Source organism: Lutra lutra, chromosome 11 (assembly GCF_902655055.1).
Source record: "Lutra lutra chromosome 11, mLutLut1.2, whole genome shotgun sequence".
Taxonomy (NCBI): Eukaryota; Metazoa; Chordata; class Mammalia; order Carnivora; family Mustelidae; genus Lutra; species Lutra lutra.
This window is the reverse complement of record NC_062288.1, coordinates 93919765-93935575: the sequence shown is the minus strand read 5'-3', so window position 1 is coordinate 93935575 and position 15811 is coordinate 93919765. Positions and strand designations below refer to the sequence as shown.

At 37.3% G+C, this 15811-nt stretch overlaps 1 protein-coding gene across 4 annotated transcripts in view; it reads right to left on the bottom strand.

The window, feature by feature from the left end:
* IFT56 (intraflagellar transport 56) overlaps positions 1–15811 on the bottom strand; it is a 46194-nt gene that overhangs the window by 10102 nt on the left and 20281 nt on the right. For all 4 annotated transcript variants that reach the window (XM_047695399.1, XM_047695401.1, XM_047695402.1 and 1 more), the window contains 9 exons: positions 12981–13055; positions 8396–8498; positions 7080–7135; positions 5896–5949; positions 4678–4741; positions 3112–3200; positions 2406–2489; positions 2012–2081; positions 1084–1190 (listed from right to left, as the gene is read on the bottom strand). In XM_047695399.1, the coding sequence (XP_047551355.1) occupies positions 1084–1190; positions 2012–2081; positions 2406–2489; positions 3112–3200; positions 4678–4741; positions 5896–5949; positions 7080–7135; positions 8396–8498; positions 12981–13055 (702 nt within the window). The remainder of the gene's footprint in view (positions 1–1083; positions 1191–2011; positions 2082–2405; positions 2490–3111; positions 3201–4677; positions 4742–5895; positions 5950–7079; positions 7136–8395; positions 8499–12980; positions 13056–15811) is intronic.

Genomic DNA, 15811 nt, shown 5'->3' with positions numbered 1-15811 from the left:
ATCTTTCTTGAGCTTCAGAACCAAGTTTCCAACTACCAGATGAACATCTCTATTTGGATGGTATCTGAAGACTCACACACGACCTTTAGAAATCTAAAACCACCTCTCTAAATCATTGTTTCATATATATTGTTTCATATTTCATTTTTATGTATACATACTTGATATACATGTAAAACCCTGAAATGCTATCTCTGAGCTCATTTTGTTCATAAAAGGGATGACATTCCATTTTCTTTTTTAAAAATTTTATTTATTTATTTAAGCTCCCAACATGGAGCCCAACATGGGCCTGAACTTGTGACCATGAGATCATGACCTGAGCTGAGATCATGAGTCAGCCACCAAACCAACTGAACCACCCAGGTGCCCCTAAAGATTTTATTATTTTTTTAATACTTTATTTTAAAGATTGTATTTATTTATTTGACAGACAGAGATCACAAGTAGGCAGAGAGGCAGGTAGGCGGTGGGGCTGGGTGGGGGGGAAGCAGGATCCCCGCTGAGCAGAGACCCTGATTCGGGGCTTGATCCCAGGACCCCGGGATCATGACCTGAGCCGAAGATAGAGGCTTTAACCCACTGAACCACTGAAACACCCCCAAAGATTTTATTTTTTTTTTTTTTATTTTATTTTTTTTTTTTTTAAAGATTTTATTTATTTATTTGACAGAGAGAGATCACAAGTAGACAGAGAGGCAGGCAGAGAGAGAGAGAGAGAGGGAAGCAGGCTTCTTGCTGAGCAGAGAGCCCGATGTGGGACTCGATCCCAGGACCCTGAGATCATGACCTGAGCCGAAGGCAGCGGCCTAACCCACTGAGCCACCCAGGCGCCCCCAAAGATTTTATTTTTAAGTAATCTCTACACCCAACGTGGGGCTTGAAGTCACAACCCTGAGATCAAGAGTCCCATGTTCTTCCAAATGAGCCAGCTGGGAGCCCAGGGATGACATTTCTGGTAGTTCTATGTGAATCCTCTTACCAATGGCCATTTAATCTCTAGGACACTTCTCCCTAATAATTAATTAGTGTAGCATGTGAGACTAATCTTCAGTTTTCCCTTTAGCTCTCACTCAGACTCACCTTGTAGCAGTCATTAGCAATGAGCTGTAAGAGGCTAAACGACTCGCCAGAGGTTTCCATCTTAAGATAAAGTTCCCAGGCTAGTCTTGGTTTCTTGTTCATGATATCTACAAAAGGAAGGAAAGATTTTTGCCTCTTAAATGTATAGGAAATACAATTCTGCATCTTGCTATTCTTTGGCTTTGGTTCTAGTTTCCAAACAGACAAAGAAATGGTAAACATCACTCATGTAGAAAGTTTGCAATGTTAGCATTAAGCTGATTCTCCATCAGAACTCTACCATATGTACAATACTTAAGTTAGGATTCACATGATTATATCTTTCTAGACTGGGTTGATTTCCAGTTGGTCCCTTTGCTCATCTGTTTAAACGTCATGTATCATTCATTCAACCCTACTTATATAGTTTCAGCCTCACTTAGAACACCGATTGCTGCTTTCTCCTGATTTTAAATATTCTGTGAACATTTGAAATGCAGGGGGAAAAAAAGAAGCAAGAAAAGATAATGAAGGGAGAGGGAAAGAGACTGTAGGTTACATAATATACAAAATATTATGTTTTTGACATTTTATCACTTCTCAGGCCTGCTTCATAATGAAAAGGTAAAATTAGCAAAACAGTATCACTTAACAAAGAACCCTGTAAGCTGACATTCTGGAAACTTTAACAGGGCTGATAGAAAAACTTGGCATCTTTCACGACTGTTCATGCTAGCTCAACATCGTTATGGTAGAACTAATCACAAGGTGAACGTACATAATACATGAACAGGACCACCCTCACAGAGCAGCATTAATGATGCTCAATTTCAGTGTTTACTCATTCTACAAAACAAAATTAGAAATCTTCACTGTGATTTCCATCCAGAAGATTATGCAACAGAGAAGAAAAAGAGGATTCCTCTGTAACATTTAAAAGAAGACTCACAGCACCGAGCCAACCAACTGAGGTAAATGTAATCATTTTTCATCTTCTCACTTTGGATTAAAAGGAAAACCTGCAAGAAGAAAAAAAAGAAATAAATATGAAGATATTTTTGTCGTAAAAATACCTTATCGGCTTGTCTTAGGTTAATTCTTAGTGTCGCCTTCCAGATGGTCAAATTCTCTACACGCCAAGAAAAGGACAAAACTGTGGTGATATTGACACACTACTCTCAGTTACTGATCTCACAAGCTGGCCGAAGAAATTTGGTAAGGATATAGAAGATTTGAACAGAATAATTAACAACCACATAACACCTATTTTGTTCAAGGATAATAAAATAAATAAATAAATAATAAATAAAATCTTTAAAAAAAAAAAAAAAGCATGTACCCACCTCTTCGCCCTCACTTGTATTGCCTGTGGCAGCTTTGGCTTGGGCATAATTAAAGTTAAAGATGTCATCGTTGTAGAAGTAACTCTGAAAAACATCCCAAGAATAGGTCACATTGAATATTAACATACCAATATAACATATCAGTTATACTAGATAAACTAAAAAATAATTTTAAGGAATTAGCTGACACCATCAATGCCACTGTAGTAAAAGGGCCATCTCTAAAAGTTTAAGATTTTATTTATTTATTTATTTTAAAGATTTTATTTATTTATTTGACAAAGATCACAAGTAGGCAGAGAGGCAGGCAGAGAGAGAGGAAGGGAAGCAGGCTCCCCGCTGAGCAGAGAGCCCGATGTGGAGCTCGATCCCAGGACCTTGAGACCATGACCTGAGCCGAAGGCAGAGGCTTTAACCCACTGAGCCACCCAGGTGCCCCTATTTTTTTTTTTTTTTTAAGATTTTATTTATTTATCAGAGGGAGAGAGCACAAAGCAGGGGGAGCGGCAGGCAGAGGGAGAAGTAGGCTCCCTGCTAAGCAAGGATCCCAAATGTGGGACTTGATCCCAGGACTGATCATGACCTGAGCCAAAAGCAGACTCTTAACCAGCTGAATCACCCAGGCGTCCCTCTAAAAATATCTTACTTCTGACACATTATATATAGTATTTTGTAGACAAACTCATCTAAAAAATTCTATACTGACCTTAAATGAGTTGAGGTAAATCAAGACATCATCAAATTGCTTAAGCAGAAAGAAACAGGAAGCCATGCACTGCCTCCCAGGTATTGTATCTGAAATGGAATGGGAAAAGAAACTTATTATTAAACTTATTCAGGTATATTCATGAAACTGAAAGTTCTCTTTGGCTGAAATTTTGGTTACTTTATAATTTAGAGATAGGAATGTACTACAAGACATCTTTCCAGATTCTGAAATTACAGATTCTATTCAGGGGACAAAACCTCAGTATAATGGAGGTTACTATACTTGAGAGTAACCAATAATCTCTCTCAGGGCTAACACACAGACTCCAGAATGAACACACACCATGCAGGATACAGTATTCCTCAGATGTTCTTCCAAGGCTTTGAGTCTCTCACCCACTCTGACACATGCACATTCAACTATCATGTCTTCGTCTCCATCATCACTCATCTAAGACAATCTAGCACTTCCAGTCTCAAATGGAGAAATCATTTGCCATGGAACCATCTGGTCCAACTTTCTGTCTGTTATTAGATTCCTGTTTCAGATAGTAGAGAATGAGTATAACCCCTCACACTTGGCACTGGCACTCCTATTCATTCTTGCTCAGTTCAATTTTTCCCCCGTAGCACTTATCACAGCCAGATATACTATATAACCGCTTTCTTTATTGTGTTTATTGTCTGTCCAACTGGACTGTATGCTCTACAAGGATGGAAGACTTATTTTGTTTACTATATTCCCAACACTTCAATAAATTTTTGTTGTATGAATGAGTCAAATAAAGAAAGGAAGTATTATTCAATAAATGGTTTTGGTGAAACATCTGAAAGAAAATGAATATCCGGGGGTGATAAAAATGTTTCACAACTAGTTCACCACAAATACTGTTCATGCTGGCCCTAGACAACTGGTACAAACAGTCATACCAGTCCATACTGGCTAACTATCAGCCCTTTTAATAGCCTTTTCTGAAATCTTACACTCAATCTTGACCGATTAAATCAATACTTTAATAATAAAATAAAGCAACAAACTACTGATGGAAAATATAAGTGACTATTATATAACTGTGGGGGCATGAAAGCACTTTCTAAGCTAGATACCCATGTAAAATATCATTTTAAAAAGATAAGCTTCAATAAGATTTAAATATTTTACATCTGAAAAGATAGCATAGGCAAAATTAAAAGGCAAATGATCCACGAAAAAATATTCATGACATGATGAAAGTTGAATATATAAAGAGCTCTTGAAAAAGCAATAAAAGTTAACATTTCAAATAAAAAACAGAATCAAATTTTAAAAACCCGCATGAACTAAAGATTACACTTATTCTCTTCTATTTATATAATCTCTCATCCCACTTGAGCTGAGATGTTGAGACGATCTAACCCAATATTCTCTCTTCTGTCTCTCCCACAGAACTTCCTACTTGATACTTTGATACTTTGCTTTCAAGGCTGACACATGTAACCCTGAACAGAGACTCAGACTTCACCAGTCAATATATGACCAACTCCAATTACGAATCATGTGAATGAGTATTGATTTCAGACATACCACACTCACTCGCTGACCCTCCCACCAGCTGGAAGAACTGCTGGGCAATTTTCATATGGTCCCTCTGAAAAACAAAGCAGAGCTGAGATAGCTGACAGAAACTGAAAATGTTTTATTTGTATCACACATTATAGTTTTAAAATATGTGCCAGGATTTAAGATACATCCTTGTCTTATATCCTCTTCCCAAACAAACTCTTATTAGCATAAGCACTAGAGAATCATAACCTGAAACTAAATTAAAACCTACCCTGGGTCAGATAAAAAAAAGAAGAAAAAAAAAATCTGATCCCCAAACTCTATCCTAAAAAGTAACTTCCTTAAAGGACTCAGTCATTTAGTCATTCATTCACACATTCAACAGATACTTACTGCTCTTTTATCATACATCAGATCCTGTGGTAGGAGCCATGATTGTAACAAGGACTATTAATTCAATACACTCATTCACTTATTCAATAACTATTTACCGCCTATCCATTATATGAGGCACTGCAGAGTGAGCAAGACATAAAAATATTTATATCTACTTTGTTTCCCAAAAGGACTTAATGTGCCATAGTCAGATGAATAAGAACTTAATTTTAAACAGTGTTTTGGTGTTTATAAAAGTATTTGCCAAAGAAACAATTATCTCCATTTTACAGATGCCAAAATTATAGCTCAGGGGTCTGCAGGGTTTACCAAACTCACTAAAAATAAGAATGAAGCTATGCAATGATTTTCAATTATTATTAGATATAAATGCTGCTTAAAATTTGGGCTTTTTTTTTTTTTTTAAAGATTTTATTTATTTATTTGACAGAAAGATCACAAGCAGGCAGAGAGGCAGGCAGAGAGAGAGGAAGGGAAGCAGGCTCCCTGCTGAGCAGAGAGCCCGATGCGGGACTCGATCCCAGGTCCCTGAGATCATGACCTGAGCCGAAGGCAGCGGCTTAACCCACTGAGCCACACAGGCGCCCAAAATTTGGGCTTTTAAAAGATGAAGCAGCAATTCTTAGGGTTAAAGCTTTCTCTCTCTCTCTCTCTCTTTTTTTTTTGTCTTTAAATAACAGAATTCTTTTTATAATGGAACCTAGGTTGGGGAATATGGAGAAAGGAAAGGAACTGCAGATAAGCCTATTTGTAAGCTCACTGCTGATTAAACTTTAACATTCATCTTGATATTTTCCATACATTATAACTGCAACTATAGATTACCAGTGATTTCATACTCACCGAACCCATTTCCTGGCCAAGGGCCGCATTGACCACTCCTTTGAGGATATACTCCTGGCAACATAGAATAACACTAATTAATTCCCAAAGAATGTGTAGCTATGAAATCTTTTTCAAATAAATTTCAACTTGCTGCTTTACGTATATTACCAAAAGTTACCCAGAGTCACTTTTCTCTGTTCCATCCCTGGCTTGAATGAAAGAATTAGGAGAATTTCATTTGGTTTTCAGGAAAGTGTCCATATAACGGAATTTGCCATATTTGTAAATTCACCATATTGGTAAATTTGTAAAGTCTGAAGCAGAAAAACTCAGTGGAAACCTCGAGAAGTTAAGTTTTATTTCAACTCAATGGAAAAAATTAACAATAAAACATTTATGTAATAATTTTTATCACTTTATTAGCCACTGCCATTCTTTATAACCACATCATATATATCATTTTCCATTTCTAATCATATAATAACTTTTATTTGCTAATAATCCTTTTCCTAAAGAAAAAAAAAGTATCTTCTGATCTCCATTTGTAAGATATTACCTCTTTTGGAGCCCTGGAGTCTCACCTTTATTGCTTTCAGACTTGGCTCTATTCTTTAACAGACACTTTCCTTAGCAGCTTTATAAATTTTTTATGTAGGTACTATTTTATTTAAGAGGTTTCATAAAAAGAGCAGTACAAAAGATGCTGAAACTTTTAATCTTTTAATACACTTGAGAAATATATCTGTTTAGATTTCATGGGGTCTGGAAAATTTTCAGTCTTTCATTCAGTAAGTGCAATGTCTGTTACATGCTTAGTGTACACAGTGTTGGAAATACAAACAGACACAGGCCCTGACTGCAAAGAGCTAACAATGTAGTAGGGGAGAAAGAGAAGCTGCAATTATACCAGTGAGATAAACTTTGATATCTTGTTGGTTCCATCAGCATTTTAGATTTCAGTTTTTTCAAACCTCAACCCTTCAGGGGAAATGACCACATATAAGGGAGTTTAAAAACATGAAAAAGTCCAGAATGTTCGTTCTCATATCGAAAGTCTCACAGGACATTCCTAAATCAACATATATGGTCTTTCCTGAGATTCTACAAGTCAGAATCTTCTCTAACATGCCTTCCTGATACCCTTCTGAAATTCTACTTTCAACAGAAGTTGGTTAGCAAAATGGTAACACATTTTCAATTACCTGAGGAGTAGTAGGTTCCAGATCCTTAATTAAGTTATAAGCTTCTTGTACATCATCTGAAATGCAAGAAATAAGTAGCTAGCTATACTAGTCTGTATTCCACAGCAAACCCTTCTGAAACAGTCCCAAAAAGGTAAGATCCTTCAGCATTCAAACATTCATGGGAGGTATGATTTGTTTTATCTGTCCTCTAACTCTCCATCAAGTTCAATGTGGAATAATTATCCTAAAGATAACCAAGTATCCTAGGAAACCTGTAAGTCATGAAGCACCTAAAAAAATGTTCAAGCTAAGAATATGGACTGAGTATTATAAAGCAATGGTGTTGTAGTTATATAAGTAAAACAACTGATTTTTAAAAAACACAATATAAAGAATGTAGAAGTGAAATGACATGAAGTTTGAGATTTGCTTTAAGACGTTTCAGCAGTAAAAGGGACAAGCAGGATGGATGAAAGAATGGCAATATTTTGAAGACTGCTGAATCTGGAATGATTGATTTTGTGTGTTCATATTATTTTGCTTAGTTTGAAAAATTTTATAATAATTAATTTCTGAAATATATAAGATATTTAACTCTGGTCCAAATGCCTATTTCTTTGTGCTTACATATCAGATAGAACTCTTTGCAAGTTCATGTTATTTTAATATACACTTACATTTCCCTCGATGAGGAATATGTTGTCTGGTTGGTTTCTACCATGCACCTATAAAGGCCCACACTGCTAGTCCAGGGCCCACAACACAGTGCCACCACCAATGCATGGTAGCTCCTATCCTGTACTCCACACTGTTAGATCCAAGACTGCTTAGGCGCATGTCTAACAATTTTAACCTTACTTGGGGGGAGTAAATATCCCAGTCTCTTTGAATCAGAGTATTTCTCATAAGAAGCCAGAAGTACAAAGAAACAGAAAGGCAGACAATCAGAGCAAACACCATTAAAAAAAAAAAAAAAAAAACAAACTCAAGAAAATGTGGATGTGCATTATACATAGAAAAAGAACCATAAGGAAGGGGAAGGAAAAACAGTAGAAAAACTGAAAAAGAATGGGTAGAGAACAAAGGACAGAAAAAGAAGAGGAAGAAAGAAAAACAATGAGAGAGAAGGTCAGAAGCAAAAGAAGAGGAAAGAGAGGATAAAGAGAAAAGGCACAACAAATAAGCACCAATAAATTTGTTCTCTCCTATGAACCCGTTGCAAATATATTTTTGGAAGTATTATGGATTTTAAAAGTTAAGCAAGTAGTTCAGTTAGAGGTTAAATGCTCTCAAATATCTCATTATAAGCAAGACCAAAGACAAATTTTTCGTACCTTGACGAAGGTAATAAATCACTAAGTTTAACCGAGCTTCGGGAATGACATCAACCAGGGGAGGCAAAACCTGCAAAGCCCCTTCACCTCCTCGGAAAACAACCTAAAGATAGAGAAAGTCAGTTATTATGGCAATAAGTATGAATATATTTATTGGTGGAAATGTTTAATTAAGGAGTTGCCACTTGTAACTGGGTACTCAGTTATTCTTTCAATATATTTTTGAAGCTCTCAGTATACACACCACCTTGACCCCATTGAAAGCAGGCGATTAACTTAATTATAGTAAGTGTAAGAAACAGAATAAAGGCATAAGCCTACTGTATACATTTCCTTTTCTCTTCATAAGGACTGCAGAAAACTCTTTAAAATACCCCAAAATTAATAAAACATTTTCCTAGACAGATATTTTGTATCAAAAGCTCCAAGAATGGGGCGCCTGGGTGGCTCAGTCAAACATCTAATTCTTCTTTTTTAAAAATGGCTTTATTTATCTGAGAGAGAGAGAGTGTGCACGTGCATGCACAAGCAGGGTTAGAGGCAGAGGAAGAAGAAGAGGCAGAAGCAGACTCCCTGCTGAGCAGAGAGCCTGATTCCAGCACCTTTAGATCATGACCTGAGCCAAAGGCAGAGGCTTAACCAACTGAACCACCCAGGCTCCCCATGTATCTAACTCTTGATTTTGCCTCAGGTCATGATTTCAGGGTTGTAGGATCAAGCCCCACGTCGGGCTCCGCCTCGCATGGAGTCCAGGTGGGATTCTCTCTCTCCCTCTCCCTCTGGCGCTCCCTGCTCTCTGTCTCTTTTTTTCTAAAGACAAATGAACAAACTCTATGAAGGAACTTATATAACCTTTCTGAGCCTGTTTCCTCATCTCTAAATGGCATTAATAATGCCTACCTATCAGGATTGTTATGAGGGTTGAATGAGTTAAAGTGGGCTAAATGTGTGGAACGTAGTAGGTAATATTTAATTAACACAGTAAACACTCATTAGCACCTACTGTATGCATGGGATTGTAGTAGGCACTGGGGTTACAGCAGGAATAATCACTCCCATCACTACATAGGCTACACTCAAGTGGGGAGACAGCCTCAAACAGCAAACACGTAAGTATTACTTCATTTGACAGTAAATGCTATAGAGAAAAGCTAAAACAAAATACCATTCAGTAAAGCAGGTTTGTGTGCTCTTGTATACCCAGAACCTAGAACAGTGTCTAGCACATAGCAAGTTTTTTCACAAATAAATATACAGAAATCAAGGCCATCAGATATGAACTACCTAATCTCTCCTTTCTAACTAAAAAATATCCACTTGGTCAGCTTTCTTGATTCTTCTTTGTCTGAGATGTTCCCTTCTTTTGCTAAGGTTAATTTTTTTTGTCTTCTTGATCTCCAGACTTTAAAAAAAATTAATTCCAGATAAATATACAGTGTTATATTAATTTCAGATGTACAATATAGTAATTCAACAATCCTATCCATTACTCAGCGCTCATCATGATAAGTAGATGTAATCTTCATCCCCATTACCTATTTCTCCCCTTCCCCTATCCGCCTCCCTTCTAATCACCAGCTTGTTCTCTAAAGTTAAGAGTCTGTTTCTTGGTTTGTCTGTTTTTATTTTGTTTCTTAAATTCCACGTATGAGTGAAATCATATGGTATTTGTCTTTGTCTAACTGACTTATTTCACTTGGCATTATACTCTCTAGATCCATCCATGCTTTCCCAAATGGCAAGATTTCATTCATTTTTATGGGTGAATAGTATTCCGTGGTAGCCATTGGACTCTATTGTATCCATTCTTCTTTATCTGTTCATCTATTGATGGACACTGGGTTGCTTCCATATTTGGCTATTGTAAATAATGCTGCAAAAACCATAAGGGTGAATATATTTTTTTGCATTAGTGTTTTCAAGTTCTTCAGGTAATTACCCAGTAGTGGAATTAATATATCACATGGTAATTCAATTTTTAATTTTCTGAGGAACCTCCTTACTGTTTCCCAGAATGGATGCACCAGTTTACGTTCCCACCAATCGTGCACAAGGGTTCCTTTATTTCCACATCCTTGCCAACACTTGTTTCCACACATTTAGCCATTCTGACAGGTGTGAGGTATACCTCATTGTGGTTTTGATTTGCATTTCCCTGATGATCAGTGATGTTGCGCATTTTTACATGTGTCTGTTGGCTATCTGTATGTCTGTCTTCTTTGGAGAATGTTCATGTCTTCTGATCATTTTTAAATTAGATTATTCGGGAGTTTTAGTGTTGAGTTGTAGAAGTTTTTTTTTTCCTTTTTTTTTTCCTCCACACCCAGTGTAGAGCGCAGGGCAGGGATTGAACTCATGATTCTGAGATCCAGACCTGAACTGAGATCAAAAGCCAGACACTTAACCAGCTGAGCCACCCAGGCACCCCGAATTCTTTATACATTTTGGATACTAACCACTTATGGGATGTGTCATTTGCAAGTATCTTCTCCCACTCAATAGGTTGTCTTTTTGTTTTGTTGATTGTTTCATTGGCTGTGCAGAAGTTTTTAATTTTGATGTAGTCCCAATATTATTTTTGCTTTTGTTGTGCTTGACTCAGAAGACATATCTAGAAAAATGTTTCATGGCTGATGTCAGAAAGATTACTGCCTGCGCTCTCTTCTAGGATGTTTATGGTTCAGGTCTCACATTTAGGTTCTTAATCCCTTTGGTATTTATTTTTGTGTACGTTATAAGAAAGTGTTTCAGTTTCACTCTTCTGCATGTTGTTGTCTAGTCTGTCCAACACAATTTGTTGAAGAGAATTTTCCCCATTGCATATGCTTGCTTCCTAATCGACCATATAATTGTGTGTTTATTTCTGGGTTCTCTAGTCTGTTCTGTCTGTTCTTATGCCAGGACCACAGTATTTTGATTACTATAGCTCTGTAGTGTAGCTTGAAATCTGGGATTGCGCTATCTCCAGTTTTGTTCTTTTTTCTTTCTCAAAATTGCTTTGGCTATCTGGGGTCTCTTATAGTTCCATACAAATTTAGGAATGTTTGCTCTAGTTCTGTGAAAAATGCTGTTGGTATTTTTATAGGGATTGCATTAAATCCCTATTTGGGATTTAATTGGGCATTAATTGGGTTAATTAATTAATTAATTGGGTATTGGGTTTGTACTACCCAATTGCTTTGGGTAATACAAACGTTTTGACAATGTTTGTTCTCCCAGTCCATGGATCTCATAACTTTTAACTCAATCTGGACCTTGTTTCTCTATTAATTATTCTATCTTCATTAGTCCTGGTCCTACTGCTCAGCTTTAAACATACACAAGGGTTTTTGCTCTCTTGAAAAATCTTTCTCTTGGTGCCACTGTTCCCCCTGGAGAGTGCCCTATTTTTCTCCTTCCTTTTAATGCCACACTTCAAAACTGTGTGGCTTACTGCTTCAACCTTATTATTCTCTCACTGCTTAACTCCTATTCCCAGCACACTAGTCAACTTACTCTCTTTCTTCCATGTTTAGTTGTCAGGACTGTAGCTATCATTTCTCTTATAAAACTCCTAAATCTGCTCTCCAGTCTTGATCTCTTTCCAAGCTTGATTTCCAGACTACTATCTCTAACACATCGTTCTCCACAAAAATTTAAGTTGATAAACTAGATGAGAAGTGAAAAGAGGCAGAAGCTCATAATAGAAACTATCCAGAAAAAATTATATCTGTGATGGAGGCCTGAATTAGAGAAGGAATGGAATAAATATAAGACTTTGCCAAGAAAGAATCAACAGGATTAAGTGGCCAAGCAGAAATCAGAAGGAAAGGGGAGGAGAGAGCCTAAAGCAGAATTGGTGCTCAAAAAAGGAATAGAGAAATCAGAAGGAGCAGGTGTGGCTACTATTGATGCCATTCTCAGATGAGGGATCTGAAACTCAGCACTATCATGGAATTTTCCCAGTGTCCCCAGGTGTCCGAGTTGAAAGAAGGGGCTCTGTATCCACAATATTGCATGATCAATTATGCTGAACCTGAATATGAACACTTTTTTTTTTTTAATCAAGGGTCATCACCGTCCAGCCTTCAACCTGACCGCCTCTTTACTTCTCCACTAAGACTTTCTTTTTCACTATGTTGCAGGCACACTTTCTGTTCTAGTAAACTTAGCCTGCTCATGACTTTTCATTTATGTCATTTTTGTTCTAATTCCCTATCCTTGCCTTCCGTGAACCCTCTAAATCTCAGCCATCCTTCAAAGATGAACCCAAGTTGGACTTTCACCAGAAAAATCCTTCCCATTTATTGTAACCCACAAGGATACATGTTTCTTGGTCTTTGCCAACAAAATGAACGCTTGGGCCCTACACTGCCTTGCACTTCTTTCTAAACGTTATGCGGTGTTACTGCCCTCCCAGTAAGGGTTTCCTTGAGGTCAGAACCCGATATCTGAAACTTATTTTTCTTTCCTCCATCGTAAGAGTTCACTTGGAGTAGAGAAGTATTTCTTGCAATACCTCCCTTCATTCCCCCTTCTAACTGCTGAGATATACCAAAATAGGCTATAAGACTCAATTCAGTCAAGACAGGAAACTGCTATTCACCAGATTGTGCCTGATGAGTTCTTTAGCAAACTCAAAGGAAGAAGAAGCGTTGTCCATCAAGCTTTTGAGTTCTGCCTGAAATTAAAAAAGGAAAGGCTTAGGAAAACGACAAGTGTATAGTTCTTATACCACATATTTGCACAATGTTTTACAGTTTACACAGAATTTAACATGCCATTTCATTCATATTTCGTTTGTTCCTCAGGACTCGAAGAGTCAGTGTGATTGTTAACCTCATTTTACAGATGAGAACATTGAGGCTTAGAAACAATAAATGACTTGAAACTTACACTAAGCAGCAAGTTTGAAACCGAAGTTTGAAACCGGTGAGCTCATGTCTGAAGACTCCTACTTAATCTTTTCTTGCAGAGTCAAAGGTGATTAAGGAGCTAAACTTAAAAACTGGGGTTGATTCTTCAATCTGACCATTCTACCTATATCCCAAATTCTCTTAGTAGCTCCTTTCAGCTGCACTGTTATATAGCACAATTAAAATACCTTCTATTATTTATTAGACCTATCAGATCTCTTCTGTATTCTCTCACCCCTTCACTCCCTATAGAACAAATGGCCAGCCATTTCCAGCATCTTCGCTAATACCCTAGATTCACTTATCCTCCCTCAGCTTTTTATTATTCCTACCTTGCCAATCTATAATTTTGAGTTATCTTCCTTTCCTCCTTTTTCTATTTCCATCACTTAGGTAGCTAAGCTTCTCAGGATAAAATAATTAAATTCTTTTTATTTTATTTTATTTTATTTATTTATTTGACAGAGAGAGATCACAAGCAGGCAGAGAGGCAGGCAGAGAGAGAGGAGGAAGCAGGCTCCCTGCTGAGCAGAGAGCCTGATGTGGGGCCCGATCCCAGGACCCTGAGATCATGAACTGAGCTGAAGGCAGAGGCTTAACCCACTGAGCCACCCAGGCGCCCCCTCAGAAAAATTTTTATTAATCCCTTCTCTTGTCCACAGCAGCAATTCCAAAGTGTTTGGTAACATTAGGCTAGATCAGCAGTTTGCAAGTTTTTTGATCTCAGGATATCTTTTACAATCTTAAAAATTGTTAAGGATCCCGAAGAGCTTTTGTTTACGTGGGTTATAGCCCACATAAATAGCCCATAATACAATATATATTGTATTAGAAATTAAAAAAGAAATTTTAAAGTATTCAATTAATCAAACATAAGAAGAAGCCCACTACACATTAACACAAATATTTTTCATTTAAGAAAACTGCATTTAAAAAAAAAAAAAAAGAAAACTGCCTTTATGGGGGCGCCTGGGTGGCTCAGTGGGTTGGGCTGCTGCCTTCGGCTCAGGTCATGATCCCAGGTCCTGGGTTCGAGCCCCACATCGGGCTTTCTGCTCAGCAGGGAGCCTGCTTCCTCCTCTCTCTCTGCCTGCCTCTCTGCTTACTTGTGATTTCTCTCTGTCAAATAAATAAATAAAATCTTTAAAAAAAATAAATGAATAAATAAAATCTTTAAAAGAAATTTACAAAAAAAAAAAAGAAAACTGCATTTATGGAACAAAAACTTAGTGAAGAACAGTACTGTTTTATATTTTTGCAAATCTCTTTAATGTCTGGCTTAAAAGAGGACAGCTAGATTAGCATGTCTCTATCTGCATTTGATGTATTTTGAAATCTGCTATCTCTGGAAAGCTTCACTGCACAGTTGAGCAAAGGAAAGTGAAAAGGCAAAATCTTTTATATCATAAGGACAATTCTTATTTAAGGCAGGGCCAGCCAGAACTAGGGCTGGCCGAGTGAGATGCCTAGGGCACAGAACTGAAAGTAGCACTCACTGCACATGAAAAGATGTTCAACATCATTAGTCATAAGAGAAATGTAAATCAAAACCACAATGAGATTCCACTGCACACCCAACGGGATGGCCACAATAAAATAACTGCTGGCAAGGATGTAGAGAAATCGAAATTCTTACACACCGCTGGTGGGAATGTAAACTGGTGTAGCTACTCTGTGAAACAGCCCGGCAGTTCCACAATTAAATATAGAACTCTATATAACCCACCGATTCCACTCCTAGGCATAAGACCAAGAGAAATGGAAACATGTCCAACACATGCCCAAGAACATGTACACAAACGCTTATAACAGCATTATTCGTAATAGGCCAAAAGTGAAAATGACCCAATGTCCATCAGCTGATGAATGGAAAAATAAAATGTACTGTATCCACATAATAGAATATTATTTGGTCATAAAAACGAATGAAGTACTATATAGGCTACAATATGACGAAATTTATAAACATGCTAAGTAAAAGAAGACAGTCATAAAAGTTCACACATTGTATATCACTTTTATATGAAATATCCAGAATTGGCAAATCTAAAGTCAGAAAGCAGATATGCAATTGCTTGGGCTGGGGGGATGGGGGGCCAGGGGTTGATGGAGTTCCTAAGGAGCATGGGGTTTCTTTTTGAGGTAATGCAAATGCTCTAAAACCGAGCTGGTGATCGCACGTATCTGTGAAAAGAATGAGAGCTTTGTGTGTGCACTGTGCCAGGTCCCAGGACACACATGTCAAAAGACACAGTTTCAACACTCAATGAGCTTGTCTAGATGAAAGATAATTAGGCAACTATCAAATAGTACACATGCTATCTTATGTATGTATATATACCTATATATATCTATAAATATACCTATATGTATCTGTCTATCCATTCATCTATCTATTTATATATAATCACACATAAGAGAAAAGAAGAAAGTAGCCCTAAATTTGCAGTCAAGTCTGTGCACTTTAGGGTCACGTAAGGGTTTGAGATCTGAATTTGTCACTTGCTAGCTGTAAAGCTTT